At 45.6% G+C, this 11,534-nt stretch overlaps 4 protein-coding genes across 4 annotated transcripts; 2 read left to right on the top strand and 2 right to left on the bottom strand.

Moving 5' to 3' along the window:
- Positions 1 to 2,275: 2,275 nt before the first annotated feature.
- LACBIDRAFT_313540 (uncharacterized protein) lies at positions 2,276 to 3,424 on the bottom strand (the record flags this gene model as incomplete). The annotated part of the gene is made up of 1 exon (XM_001877270.1): positions 2,276 to 3,424. One exon carries the CDS (start codon positions 3,422 to 3,424, stop codon positions 2,276 to 2,278), a length of 1,149 nt encoding a protein of 382 aa, XP_001877305.1.
- A 3,063-nt stretch (positions 3,425 to 6,487) lies between these two features.
- LACBIDRAFT_323970 (uncharacterized protein) lies at positions 6,488 to 8,194 on the bottom strand (the record flags this gene model as incomplete). The annotated part of the gene is made up of 4 exons (XM_001877269.1): positions 6,488 to 6,534; positions 6,564 to 6,614; positions 6,946 to 7,951; positions 8,000 to 8,194. 4 exons carry the CDS (start codon positions 8,192 to 8,194, stop codon positions 6,488 to 6,490), a joined length of 1,299 nt encoding a protein of 432 aa, XP_001877304.1.
- Positions 8,195 to 8,363: 169 nt separating this feature from the next.
- Positions 8,364 to 8,609, top strand: LACBIDRAFT_313537 (uncharacterized protein; the record flags this gene model as incomplete). The annotated part of the gene is made up of 2 exons (XM_001877645.1): positions 8,364 to 8,385; positions 8,437 to 8,609. The coding sequence occupies 2 exons, from the start codon at positions 8,364 to 8,366 to the stop codon at positions 8,607 to 8,609; spliced, it is 195 nt and encodes a 64-aa protein (XP_001877680.1).
- Positions 8,610 to 9,559: 950 nt separating this feature from the next.
- On the top strand, positions 9,560 to 9,954 carry LACBIDRAFT_313536 (uncharacterized protein; the record flags this gene model as incomplete). Its single annotated transcript, XM_001877644.1, has 4 exons — positions 9,560 to 9,562; positions 9,645 to 9,689; positions 9,739 to 9,819; positions 9,874 to 9,954. 4 exons carry the CDS (start codon positions 9,560 to 9,562, stop codon positions 9,952 to 9,954), a joined length of 210 nt encoding a protein of 69 aa, XP_001877679.1.
- Positions 9,955 to 11,534: the final 1,580 nt, after the last annotated feature.

Genomic DNA, 11,534 nt, shown 5'->3' with positions numbered 1-11,534 from the left:
GTCTCAGCAAGGTTTGATTTTAACAATGAGCTGGGAGGGGGCACGGCCTACAAGGATATGTTTAATGATGCTCCTGTAACGGATAGAACTTGGGGCAAGTATTTGGAGAGGGTTTATAAAATGTCCGAAGAGCAGCCGATTCTACGTCTCCAGCTGAGAGGAGCCCTAATGGAACTTGACGTGGATCAAGATGGAGAGCCGATACTTCCCGAAGAAGCGACTTGGCCTTCAGATCTCACGGGAGAAGCAACAATCAAGTGGCAAAAGGCACTGCTTCGGTCTTACCTCGGTGCCCATTACGGTATGTTCTTGCTCCCCTACCATTGGAAGCCTACCTGATTTGCCGGAAGCTCTGGCAACCAAGGATGGAACTCAGCGTGTTCCTTGGACCAATGTTATAAACGCACCGAAAGACTTCATTTCCGCCGAATATTTACCAGGTTACGAGTCTATAGATAGGGAGCCATCGCATCTCACGGTTGTTAAGGTTCGAAAGCTTTTGCGATTTTGGTTAGCAAGGCAATCATCGGGCTTGGTAGCATTTCGGTGGAAGTTGGTGATGTATGCTGGTGAAATCGTCAAAGCCGAACCTCCGAAGAAGGGCTGCAAACCATCCGACGACTTGACTCGGAAGAGGGGGAAACAGCACACTGCCAAAGGTCGGCCGAAGAAGAAGTTGAAGGCTTCGGTGGATTTTATTACCTCCGATGACGATCTATCTCCAGCGACAACTACACAAAAGAAGATCAAACCTCGACCAATCAAAAAGCCGAGGGTTGTTGACGAACCCGACTTGGACAGTGGGGAAGACTTTGACTTCAATGGCGTTGACCTTTTCGCCTTTTCGGATGACGAGCAGATCAATCAGTTCGGTGACAGGCCACTGAAGGAAAACAACACTGGCGGAACCTCCCAGGAACCAGATTCCCTCTGGATGGCCTTCACCAACAAGCTACCCGAATACAAGTGCTGGTCGCCGGACCGTATCCAGACTGAATTCCAAGTCTTTCAGGGCTGGGCAGAATCCTCAGGCCTGTTCCAAGCTAATGGCAGTACCGTCGGAGGCGGTACTGCCGAACAGGCGAATGATCCAGCCACCGACGATTTCAGAGTCGCCATCACCGATAAACCTCTGGTTGCAGGAGACAAAGCCCTAACCGAAGATAAGCAAGCATCTTCGCCAAATCACCACGCATCGGCTCCGAATCAGCTCAATGCCATTTCCTCTCCCTCCGATGAAAGACCCTCCGACGAAAGGACAAAGAACATCCAAAAAGATGCCTTTGCCAGCAGCCTGGCTAGCACGCTTTCCGATGCAACTTTGTGGATTTCATCGTCAATCGGGGCTGGCGGTTCATCAATAGCCAACGCTGATATTCCTTGTTCTACAGCACCGAAGGATGTAGTCATCCAGATGAATCAAACAAAGACCAATGATTACACATTACCAGCAAGGAATATCGACAGTTCTGTTGGACTAATGGCTAAATATTCTACACCCCGTCTCAAAGATCTTTTTGATTCGTTTTGGCAGCTTGCCGCCGCCGGACCATCAGGAGATGCCAACGTCGGTCCAGAAGTTCCGAAAATGATTGATGTAATGCGGCATACCCCACAGTCAGTCCCTTTACTTCGGCCTGCGGTGATCTTTGAAAGGCCTGCTACACCATCAATGATGTTGCCATCGGCAGTAGTGCCATCGCCGGGATTGCTGCACATCGCATCCGACGAAGGCCATCCGGCATCAGCTGCTCACACAACCCATCGGCTGGCGGAGAGCCCAGCCAATACTTCCTTGCCTGTTGGTGGAATGGGTGGAATGCAGACAAGAAAACGAAAGGCAGAACAGGAAGCACCCGGAACCTCAAAAAGGGTTACCAAGCCACCAAGCAAGCTTCCAGTTGAGGTGGCGAAGACAATTGAACCGAAGCCGATGAAAGGTAGAAAGCCAGCTGGCGGATCTGGGAACCCACCCAAGAGAGGCCGAGGGAGGCCAAGGAAAGCTGGGACTTAGTCATTGTAGCCTAGTATTTAGCATTTCGTCGGACCCACTGTTTCGTCGGCCATTAATCGTAAGACTGGTTACGGCTTCGTCGGATTGGATTCACTAGTTTTGTCGGTGCTATTTGTCTTGACTCCTTTCCAATCCAAGGCATCCCAAAAGAAGATCATAAATTGCACCAAAAAAATATTACAAGGTAAGAAAAAACATTGAAGTCGCAAAATGATATATATGACATGAAGAAAAAGAAGGGGCCATGCCGCCGGCGATAGTTCAAGCCCCCTCGCTCTGCTCACCCTTCTCAGCTTCCGGCTCCCTGGTCGAATCAGCTTGGTTGTCACCTTGGTCCTCACCCTGATCCACCAAGTTCATGACCTCAGAACTGGGTGGCTTCGGAGTGACTGCTTCGGTGATGGGATCCGACGATGGGCCAACGTTTTTCATCGTCGGCGTCTCCCTCCTTGGCGCATGGTCAGCCTTGGCATTGAACTGTGAGGAGTACCTGTCATCCCCAGTAGCTGTCAGAATATCAACCGCTACCTTTAGTGTGGACTCTAACTCGGACATCGATGGGACTGGTGCCGATAGCCCAGCCCAGCCCCCAAACCTTTCGGTCGTGCCAGCCGACGACTGAGGCACATTTCGTCGGGGTAGTGGAGCAATGACTCGAGCTGACTTGTCCTCGCTGGTGTCGACTTCCTCAGGTTGGGCAGGTGTTGCCGAAGGGACTGGAGCGGAGGTGGGAACCTCTTTCGATGGGCCAGCGGTAGGCATGGCGTTCGACGGGCCGGCAGTAGGGACTCGTGGAGCCGAAGCCAATCTGTCCATCTCCCACCGACGTCGTTCCATCTTTTCCTCGTACTCGCCCCTATCACCCTTCGTCTGGGCAAATGCGGCAGTGAGGAACTCGAAGCTGAGGGCTTCTACATGGCCGATCCTCTCATCTAGCTTTCGGCGTTCGAGTTCAGAAAGGCGACCGGCAATGTTGGCAGTCTTACGATGACCTTCTTGAAGGTCTTTGTTGACATCGTCGATGAAGGTGTTGAGGATGACCTCCATATTGGAGGCCACGGCGTCGACTTCCTTCTTGTCCTGGTACTCCGACGCGATCCTCTGCTCCATATCGATCATCTCTCCCCTGATCTCGTTTAGCCCTCGATCGACAGCGAAGGTCGCATCCCCCCCATCTACCGCGCCTCCAGCATCCTCCAGATGTTCAATGTGTGCCGACAACGCGGCCAGGACCTTGGTAGTCAGGTCTTGCTTTTGCTGGAGGTCTGAGATGGTCGCCTTGTGGATCTCCACTTGTTGCTCCAACTCAGCGATGTTCGTGTCTTTTTGCCGAAGGCTCGTAGCCGAAAATGTGTCGATGCGGGAGTTGGCATCCCGGAGCTTCACCGTGAGCCTTTCAAGCTCGCTCATCTGATGCCTTTGGTGGAGCGAAATGTTGTCCAGCCGATCGGTGAAGGGATCCGATATTTGGGGCGGGGTGCTAGACCCGTCATTGAGGCCTGACAGGAGTGTGTCTCCTGCTGACAGGACTGGTGGCTACCACTTTTATGATAAAACCAAGGCACTTGCCTGTAGAGCTGTGTGTATAAGTCCACAAGTTTTATGAAAGGCCTTTCATAGGTGTGTCCTGTGTCTTTCTTTCTCATAAAGGCTATAAATGTAGGCAAAGACCACAGGATCCTTTCATAACATTTCTTAGGACCTTTCATAAAAGCTTTCATAATTATTATCATGTGCTTTCTATGAATATTTCATTGAAGCTGTTCAGTTCTTTCATTGTACTTTTCATAATTAAACCTGTGCGCTTTCAATAGGTATTTCATTCACTGGGTTAGGTGTATTCATTGCCTTTTTCATAATTAATGGTGTGCACTTTCATTGAATATTTCATTAGGAATTTTCGGCGCTTTCATTGCTTTTTTCATAATCAATCCAGTGTAATTTCAATAAATATTTCATTGACTATGTCAGGTGTATTCATTGCCTCTATCATATTTAATGGTGTGTGCTTTCATTGAATATTTCATTAGGAATATTGGATGCTTTCAATAAATATTTCATTCCCTAGGTCAGGTGTATTCATTGCCTCTTTCATTAGGAATTTCAACGATTTTCATTCCCCTTTCATTAATTAATGGTGTGCGCTTTCATTGAATATTTCATTAGGAATATTGGATGCTTTCATTGTACTTTTCATAATTAATGTTGTGTGATTTCAATAAATATTTCATTCCCTAGGTCAGGTGTATTCATTGCCTCTTTCATTAGGAATTTCAACGATTTTCATTCCCCTTTCATTAATTAATGCTGTGTGCTTTCATTGTGCATTTCAATAAATATTTCATTGGCTAGGTTATATGTATCCATTGCTTCTTGTGCACTTTCATTGAATATTCCACAGCTTTCATTGGGATTTTTCATTGAGTATCTCTCAATATTTCATTCCAATTTCATATCTACCCCCAGGGCTATCATTATGATTTTTCATTATATTCCATGATAGCAATAAAATAGCTATTATGGTCCGCATTGGGAGGGTGGTCACATGACCAATTTCCAAAAATGGGAAAAAAACAAAAGTTGTATGCAATATGTCCTGTCTTTTCACATGAGAAGTCACTATCCTATCTAATCAAAGGGTGTGTTTCACATGAATCCTGGATAGACATTGAGAAGCAGAGAGGACCAAACCACCTATATACTTCACTTTTGATACCTTTAAATCAATCTACTCAAGGCTGACCCCAGTGGTGAAGGCTTGGACAATGACAACTGGTCCTGGTATTGAAAGACATGACAAGTTGCTCTGGTAGGACAGAGAATTTATCCCTCCAAAAAATCATGTGAAGATTGACTGTGGTCAGACATAGGACAGCAGATACTGATCTCAGTGGAAGGTTGACCAACATCAAAGATAGGATAGTGGCTTCTCATGTGAAAAGACAGGACATATTGCAAGTATGAAAAACAGCCATGGACCTGACATCAAAAGCAACTATTCATGAGTGGCAGAATGTCAACTCATCCCAATCCTTCAACCATATCCCCAATGACCTATACATACATAGTCAACCACACTACAAACTATATGTCAGAAAAGCGGACACTATTAACATTTGTAATGAAAAAAGCGGACACTATAAACTATTGTAGTCTCAAAAAGCAGACACAATTAACATTTGTAATGAAAAAAGCGGACACTATTACCTTTTGTAATGAAAAAAGCGGACACTACAAACCATTGTAGTCTGAAAAAACAGACACTACTAACTTTTGTAGTCTCAAAAAGCGGACACTATTAACTTTTGTAATGAAAAAAGCGGACACTACAAACCATTGTAGTCTGAAAAAAACAGACACTACTAACTTTTGTAGTCTGAAAAAACAGACACTACAAACCATTTTAATCTCAAAAAGCGGACACTATTACTTTTGTAATGAGAAAAGCAGACACTACTAATTTTTGTAGTCTTTGTCTGACCTTTGTGGTCTATGTCTGACTTTTGTAGTCTTTTTGTAGTCTATAAGTAAACTTTGTAGGCTATGACTGACTTTTGTAGTATATGAGCAATCTTTTGTAGTCAATTACCCTTTTAGGGCATGTACCTTCCTTTTTGGGAGAAATTTCCCACGATACAATAGTTGTAGCCCCTTCTCTTAGCTTTCTAAATCTGTTGAAATCATGTTGTTTAGTGTTCTTTTCATGTAGAAAAATGCAAAAAAAAACAAAAAAAAACGCAGCACTTTTGAAAACATTTTACCTCATATCTCCACAATGGAAGCACTTTAGAACATAATTCCAACTGATTCAGAAAGCTATGGTGAAGAGCTACAACTTTTGTTTTTTTCCCATTTTTGGAAATTGGTCATGTGACCACCCTCCCAATGCGGACCATAATAGCTATTTTATTGCTATCATGGAATATAATGAAAAATCATAATGATAGCCCTGGGGGTAGATATGAAATTGGAATGAAATATTGAGAGATACTCAATGAAAAATCCCAATGAAAGCTGTGGAATATTCAATGAAAGTGCACAAGAAGCAATGGATACATATAACCTAGCCAATGAAATATTTATTTGAATGCACATGAAAGCACACAGCATTAATTAATGAAAGGGGAATGAAAATCGTTGAAATTCCTAATGAAAGAGGCAATGAATACACCTGACCTAGGGAATGAAATATTTATTGAAATCACACAACATTAATTATGAAAAGTACAATGAAAGCATCCAATATTCCTAATGAAATATTCAATGAAAGCGCACACCATTAATTAATGAAAGGGGAATGAAAATCGTTGAAATTCCTAATGAAAGAGGCAATGAATACACCTGACCTAGGGAATGAAATATTTATTGAAAGCATCCAATATTCCTAATGAAATATTCAATGAAAGCACACACCATTAAATATGATAGAGGCAATGAATACACCTGACATAGTCAATGAAATATTTATTGAAATTACACTGGATTGATTATGAAAAAAGCAATGAAAGCGCCGAAAATTCCTAATGAAATATTCAATGAAAGTGCACACCATTAATTATGAAAAAGGCAATGAATACACCTAACCCAGTGAATGAAATACCTATTGAAAGCACACAGGTTTAATTATGAAAAGTACAATGAAAGAACTGAACAGCTTCAATGAAATATTCATAGAAAGCACATGATAATAATTATGAAAGCTTTTATGAAAGGTCCTAAGAAATGTTATGAAAGGATCCTGTGGTCTTTGCCTACATTTATAGCCTTTATGAGAAAGAAAGACACAGGACACACCTATGAAAGGCCTTTCATAAAACTTGTGGACTTATACACACAGCTCTACAGGCAAGTGCCTTGGTTTTATCATAAAGGTGGTAGCCACTTGTGCTGACAGTATAAACGACTTGAAATAAAAAATAAAATCAACTTACTTGGAATTTCCTGGTCATGTCCAGGCCGTATGCTTCCCTCTCGAACGGATTCACTTCTCCGCCTCCTCACCCTGACACTTGGCTCAGACTGTCCCCTGTCCCCCGCGAGCTCCCCAATCGACTTCGGTGGAATTGGTGAAATCCCCTCGAAGTTGGGATTGCTGAATACCGTCATCTTCTCCCCGAGAAGATGGGTTCCAGTCAACTTGGATCCCGACGGCTTCAATCCCGACGAAGAGGGCTTCGTGGGGAGGGTGGGCTTCTTGCCCGATTTCTTCGGCTCAGCCTTTTTCGCGGATTCCCCCTTCTCACCGCTACCCTTGGTTGTCGATTCGCCTTTCTCACCCCCTCTACCCTTGGTCAGACTACACCTTTCCTTCCGCCCGTTGCATCGGTCGCAAGCAGTTCGACCTGAGACACTGAGGAGACAAACTTGCCCCGCATTCCTACATGCCTGGCAAACCCCATCTGGATGAGGCCGCTTTGGGGTGGAACGATTGCCACCATCACCTCCCTCATCCCCGGAATTCACCTCCGCCGCGGACTTGATCCTCACTCTCTTCGTCGCCCCCGTCAACCTTTTCTTCGGCCCCTCATCCCGCTTCTGCTCTTCCCCCTCCTCCCCCTCCTCCTCGTCTTCTTCTTCTTCTTCTTCTTCTTCTCCTTCCACCTCGGCGTCCTCCTCCTCCTCCAATTTACGTTTGGCTCCTCGGGTGGTGTGCTTCGGAGTTTCATCCACGGGTGTCCCAGTCTCACGGCCCTTCCCCTTCGCATTCTCCTGAGGATTAGATGGTTTGGTGACGACTTCGGGCTCATCGTCGCCGGGGGCATCCCATGCGGCGAGGAAATCTTCGTAGATCGGTTTAGCAGGGGGTTCGGCGATAACTGCCCAGTTAAAAGAGCCCTCTTGAATTCGGAGGGCCTCTTGAAGAATTCGAACCACGAGGGGTTCAAGGTCGGTGGTTTTGTCCTTCCCCGTCGTTTTCAGAGCACTAATGTAATATTGCTACCAGGGGTTAGTGTTGGTGCAATTCATAACTACCAAGCCACTCACCATCATTTGCCGCATCATTACCTCCTTCTTGAGCCTATCAGAGGAGTTCGCCTGGCGGTATTCCCCTTTAAACCAGTTGACGATCTTGTCGGTGACTCCTGGGATTGAGGCAATGATGCCTTCCGCTTGGTACACTGTCATCGGGGCTTCACCATATCCTTGGGGAAATTGGAATTGAGCTAGGTGAGAGGGCATGGTGGAGGTAGGGAAATATGAGAGGAACGCGACTTGGATGTTGGTTGAAGATAAAGGAATCACCGTGGGAGTAACGAAAATCAACATTGCCTATTTCGGATTCATCACGTTTGTTTCGGAACTTTTGGAACACCCGCATCTTGCATTGTCCATTCTACTTAGCCAGCCGATGTCTTTCCCCACAAGTTCAGGTAAGTTGCCAAAACTCCAAAGTCACGTTTACTGATAGTTTTTCATTACAGACGACTTGCTCAAACAACTCGCAGATCGAGCCGATCTACAACATACCCCAGCTGAGGGTTTCAACAACAAAGGCACCGCCTCGTCTATCGACGCTCATGCTTCTCTTCCAGTGGCCTCGTCATCGTCAAATGCGGGGGGAAATCTCACTCCTCGTGGAATAAACAATCCGTAAGTTGCAATCCGCTTTCAAGTCAACTGCCGGATTTCAATTTGAGCCGAAGATGGCCTGCCTGATGCGGGAAGACTTACCAATCCACTGGAATACGCCCGAATCGCCCACAGGGTATTGAATCGGGAATACGAGGAGGGTTTGAGAGCTCGAGATGCTCTTTTGGATGCAATGGCACACGTAGAGGATCAGTTGAGGCAGTTGGATACTATGATCATGCTGAAGGAAGAGGAGCTTCGGATCGAAGCAAGGATTGAGAAGGCGGAGAAATCGGCGTCGTAGTAGTGACCTCTCCCTGTCTTCGGATATATCTTTCGGCCTACTTTTTCGTCGGACCAGCATATGATCACGTGTTAAATAGCAATTGGGCCCAATGTTGCGGGATATTTTACAATTGGGCCACACCATCGCACCTTAAGGTAAAAGCATGCATTGGGCCCAACTTTATTCAATAGTGTTTAGATAGCATTGGCCCCATTGGGGTAGCTCTATGGTACATAGGTACAATTGACCATGTGGAGTACCATTGAACTATAATGTAACGTATGAGTACTTGTGCATGCTCATCCTGCATGCGTCTCAGGTGCACACGGCGGTGAAAGATATCTCCTACACTTGACCGTCACTCGTTCCTCTCAATTGATTGATCTCCCGAATTTGATTCCTCATCAGGGATTTCTCATTCCGCGGAGATCGATTTCCGGGAGCATGCCTCCTTTCTTGTCCTCAAATCTCCTCTGATCTTCATTTCCCATCGACTTGGAGATATTATGAAGTGATCCGAAATGCCTTCGGCTTCAAGGTACCACTGTCGGTGATGCCTCCCCAGTCTTTGATTAATCTCCCTGAGTTTCCGCCAGCTTGTTTCAATCACTTCACAGTCTTCATGTGCTTGCCATTTGGAACGCAAATGTCTTTCCCATCTGGGAGTCTTTGCGAAATCCTATCAACGAATGGTCTGTGATTTTGCTTCTCTTACGATCCCAGGGTTGACTTCCATTTGCATATAAGAAACAGTACGCGTCAAGTTCTCTTCAGGTCACTACCTCGACTACTACTACTTTGACCATGAACACATTCCCCGTTAGCAATTTTTACCGCTCTTTTTTATTCCTGTACTCACTCCACACAGGCAGGTACCCGTGTTTTCTACTGGTGTTCTACTGGCCCGATAATCTACGCGACAGTCCTATCGTCGAGCCGTTTGCCGGACGTAAGTTTACGTGTCGCCCTAATTTTTATTTATTGAATAAACATTTTATCTCAGGGCACACAGCTCCTCAAAATCAAAGACGACTATGGGGAGCTAATAACACTCCCGGCTGCTGGTGTCACCCTGGTGTCCTGATTTGCAGGTGCCTTTTCCCTTAGAGTTTTTTTTAGCAGACTTTTTGTGGTTGGACAATAGTACTTGGGTTGATTTGTCATTCTGAATGTTTTTACATACGCTAGGCCTTGAGGCTTTGTACCGCAGAAGCCTCATGGAGAGCATGACAAGACCCCACCAGGAAAAAACAAAATTCACAAACAATTCTGGTGGAGCTGATTTAGTCCGTCTACCACCAGCCTGGGCCGTGGGAGGATTAGCAATCCATTAGCTCTCATATAGAGTTATTCGAACCCAAAAGTGGAGCGCTAAGAAGCGTGCCTTGAAGGACGTAAACAATGTTGGAAGAGACCTATGTCCGTGCCCTGTTGACGGTCCCATCTATTGATGTAAGTAAGGCAGGCGCGTCGACGTTTGACTTCAGTGCCTACTCTTTTACCTACTTTTTTAAAGTCATTCACTTTAGAGTTGCAACTTTGAGAAAACATTACAAATTATGTCATGAGTGTGATAATCGATATACTTATTTACATACGACGTCGAGAGGCCCACGAATCTCCATTATTGAGTATGCCATAAAAATTTGGCATGAACCCAGCAAGCGAGCGAGGGGAAGGAAGAGCGACGTTTCTAGGAGAGGCCGAATGTGTTTGAAGCGTCGAGAAGGGCTGTTTGGGGGAAATGTTCGAGACCAGTGATTCCGCTGAAGGGTGTTAGTAATACTGAGGGGAATGAAACAGCAGAATCGTACCGGTACTGTCACAACGCTTGAGCATGCCAAATCATTCTCTGGATGGGCTGGCAGTCGCGGAAGTTGTATTAAGAGCCATTCGAGGGCGCTCAATCCCGAAAGTGGACATATTCACGGGAGCAAAACAATCGGTAAATTGACGTTGACGCAAATCAGAGTTCAATGGACCTGTGAAAAGCTGAATAAATGGTGAGGGGCGATGAAATAGGTTGAGAATTCATAATGGTGATGGCTTGTCTTCCTCTCTCCATCGCCCATTTCATGCAGCCCATTGGTTCGCTTCCTAACTCGCGGACATGTAGAGAATCTGAGGAGGTCCATCCATTCTCCGGAGAAGCTGTGGTGAGACAAAATTATTAACAAGGTGGGAGGGAGGGTGTGTGTCCTTACTTGACGGAATAGATATTCAAGTCAGCCACACCAGCTTTCCGAAGTTTCGCGTCGTAAGCGGGGATGGGATAAGCAATGATTAATGAAGCTTTGAAGAGGGGGAGGTTTTGGATTCAATGAGGATCTGGGAGGTTCCTGTCGATATCGAATTGGCGCTTGTACTCTGCAGAGAACACTGCGCGGCTAGTGTTATTGGCAACTGCTCGCCAGCTCGCCACGCCAGTTTCGCCAGCTGGCGATCGCCGGCTGGCGAAACAAACAATTAAAAACAGGGTGGCGAGACCTGGCGAAGTTTGCCAAAATTACAGAGAATAACAAACCTTTATGGGCGCATAAAATATCATCTATGGTTGTCAATGTCGGAAAATTCTGACTGCAGGCCAAATTCCCCAAATTCCCTTTGAAAACCAATTCTTGTTCCTGATTTGAATGCTCCGATCTGTTGATCCCATCCAAATTT

The sequence above is a fragment of the Laccaria bicolor genome, genomic scaffold, assembly GCF_000143565.1.
Source record: "Laccaria bicolor S238N-H82 LACBIscaffold_5 genomic scaffold, whole genome shotgun sequence".
NCBI classification, from domain to species: Eukaryota; Fungi; Basidiomycota; class Agaricomycetes; order Agaricales; family Hydnangiaceae; genus Laccaria; species Laccaria bicolor.
Note: the sequence above shows the minus strand (reverse complement) of the source record. Positions and strands in the feature narration are given on the sequence as shown.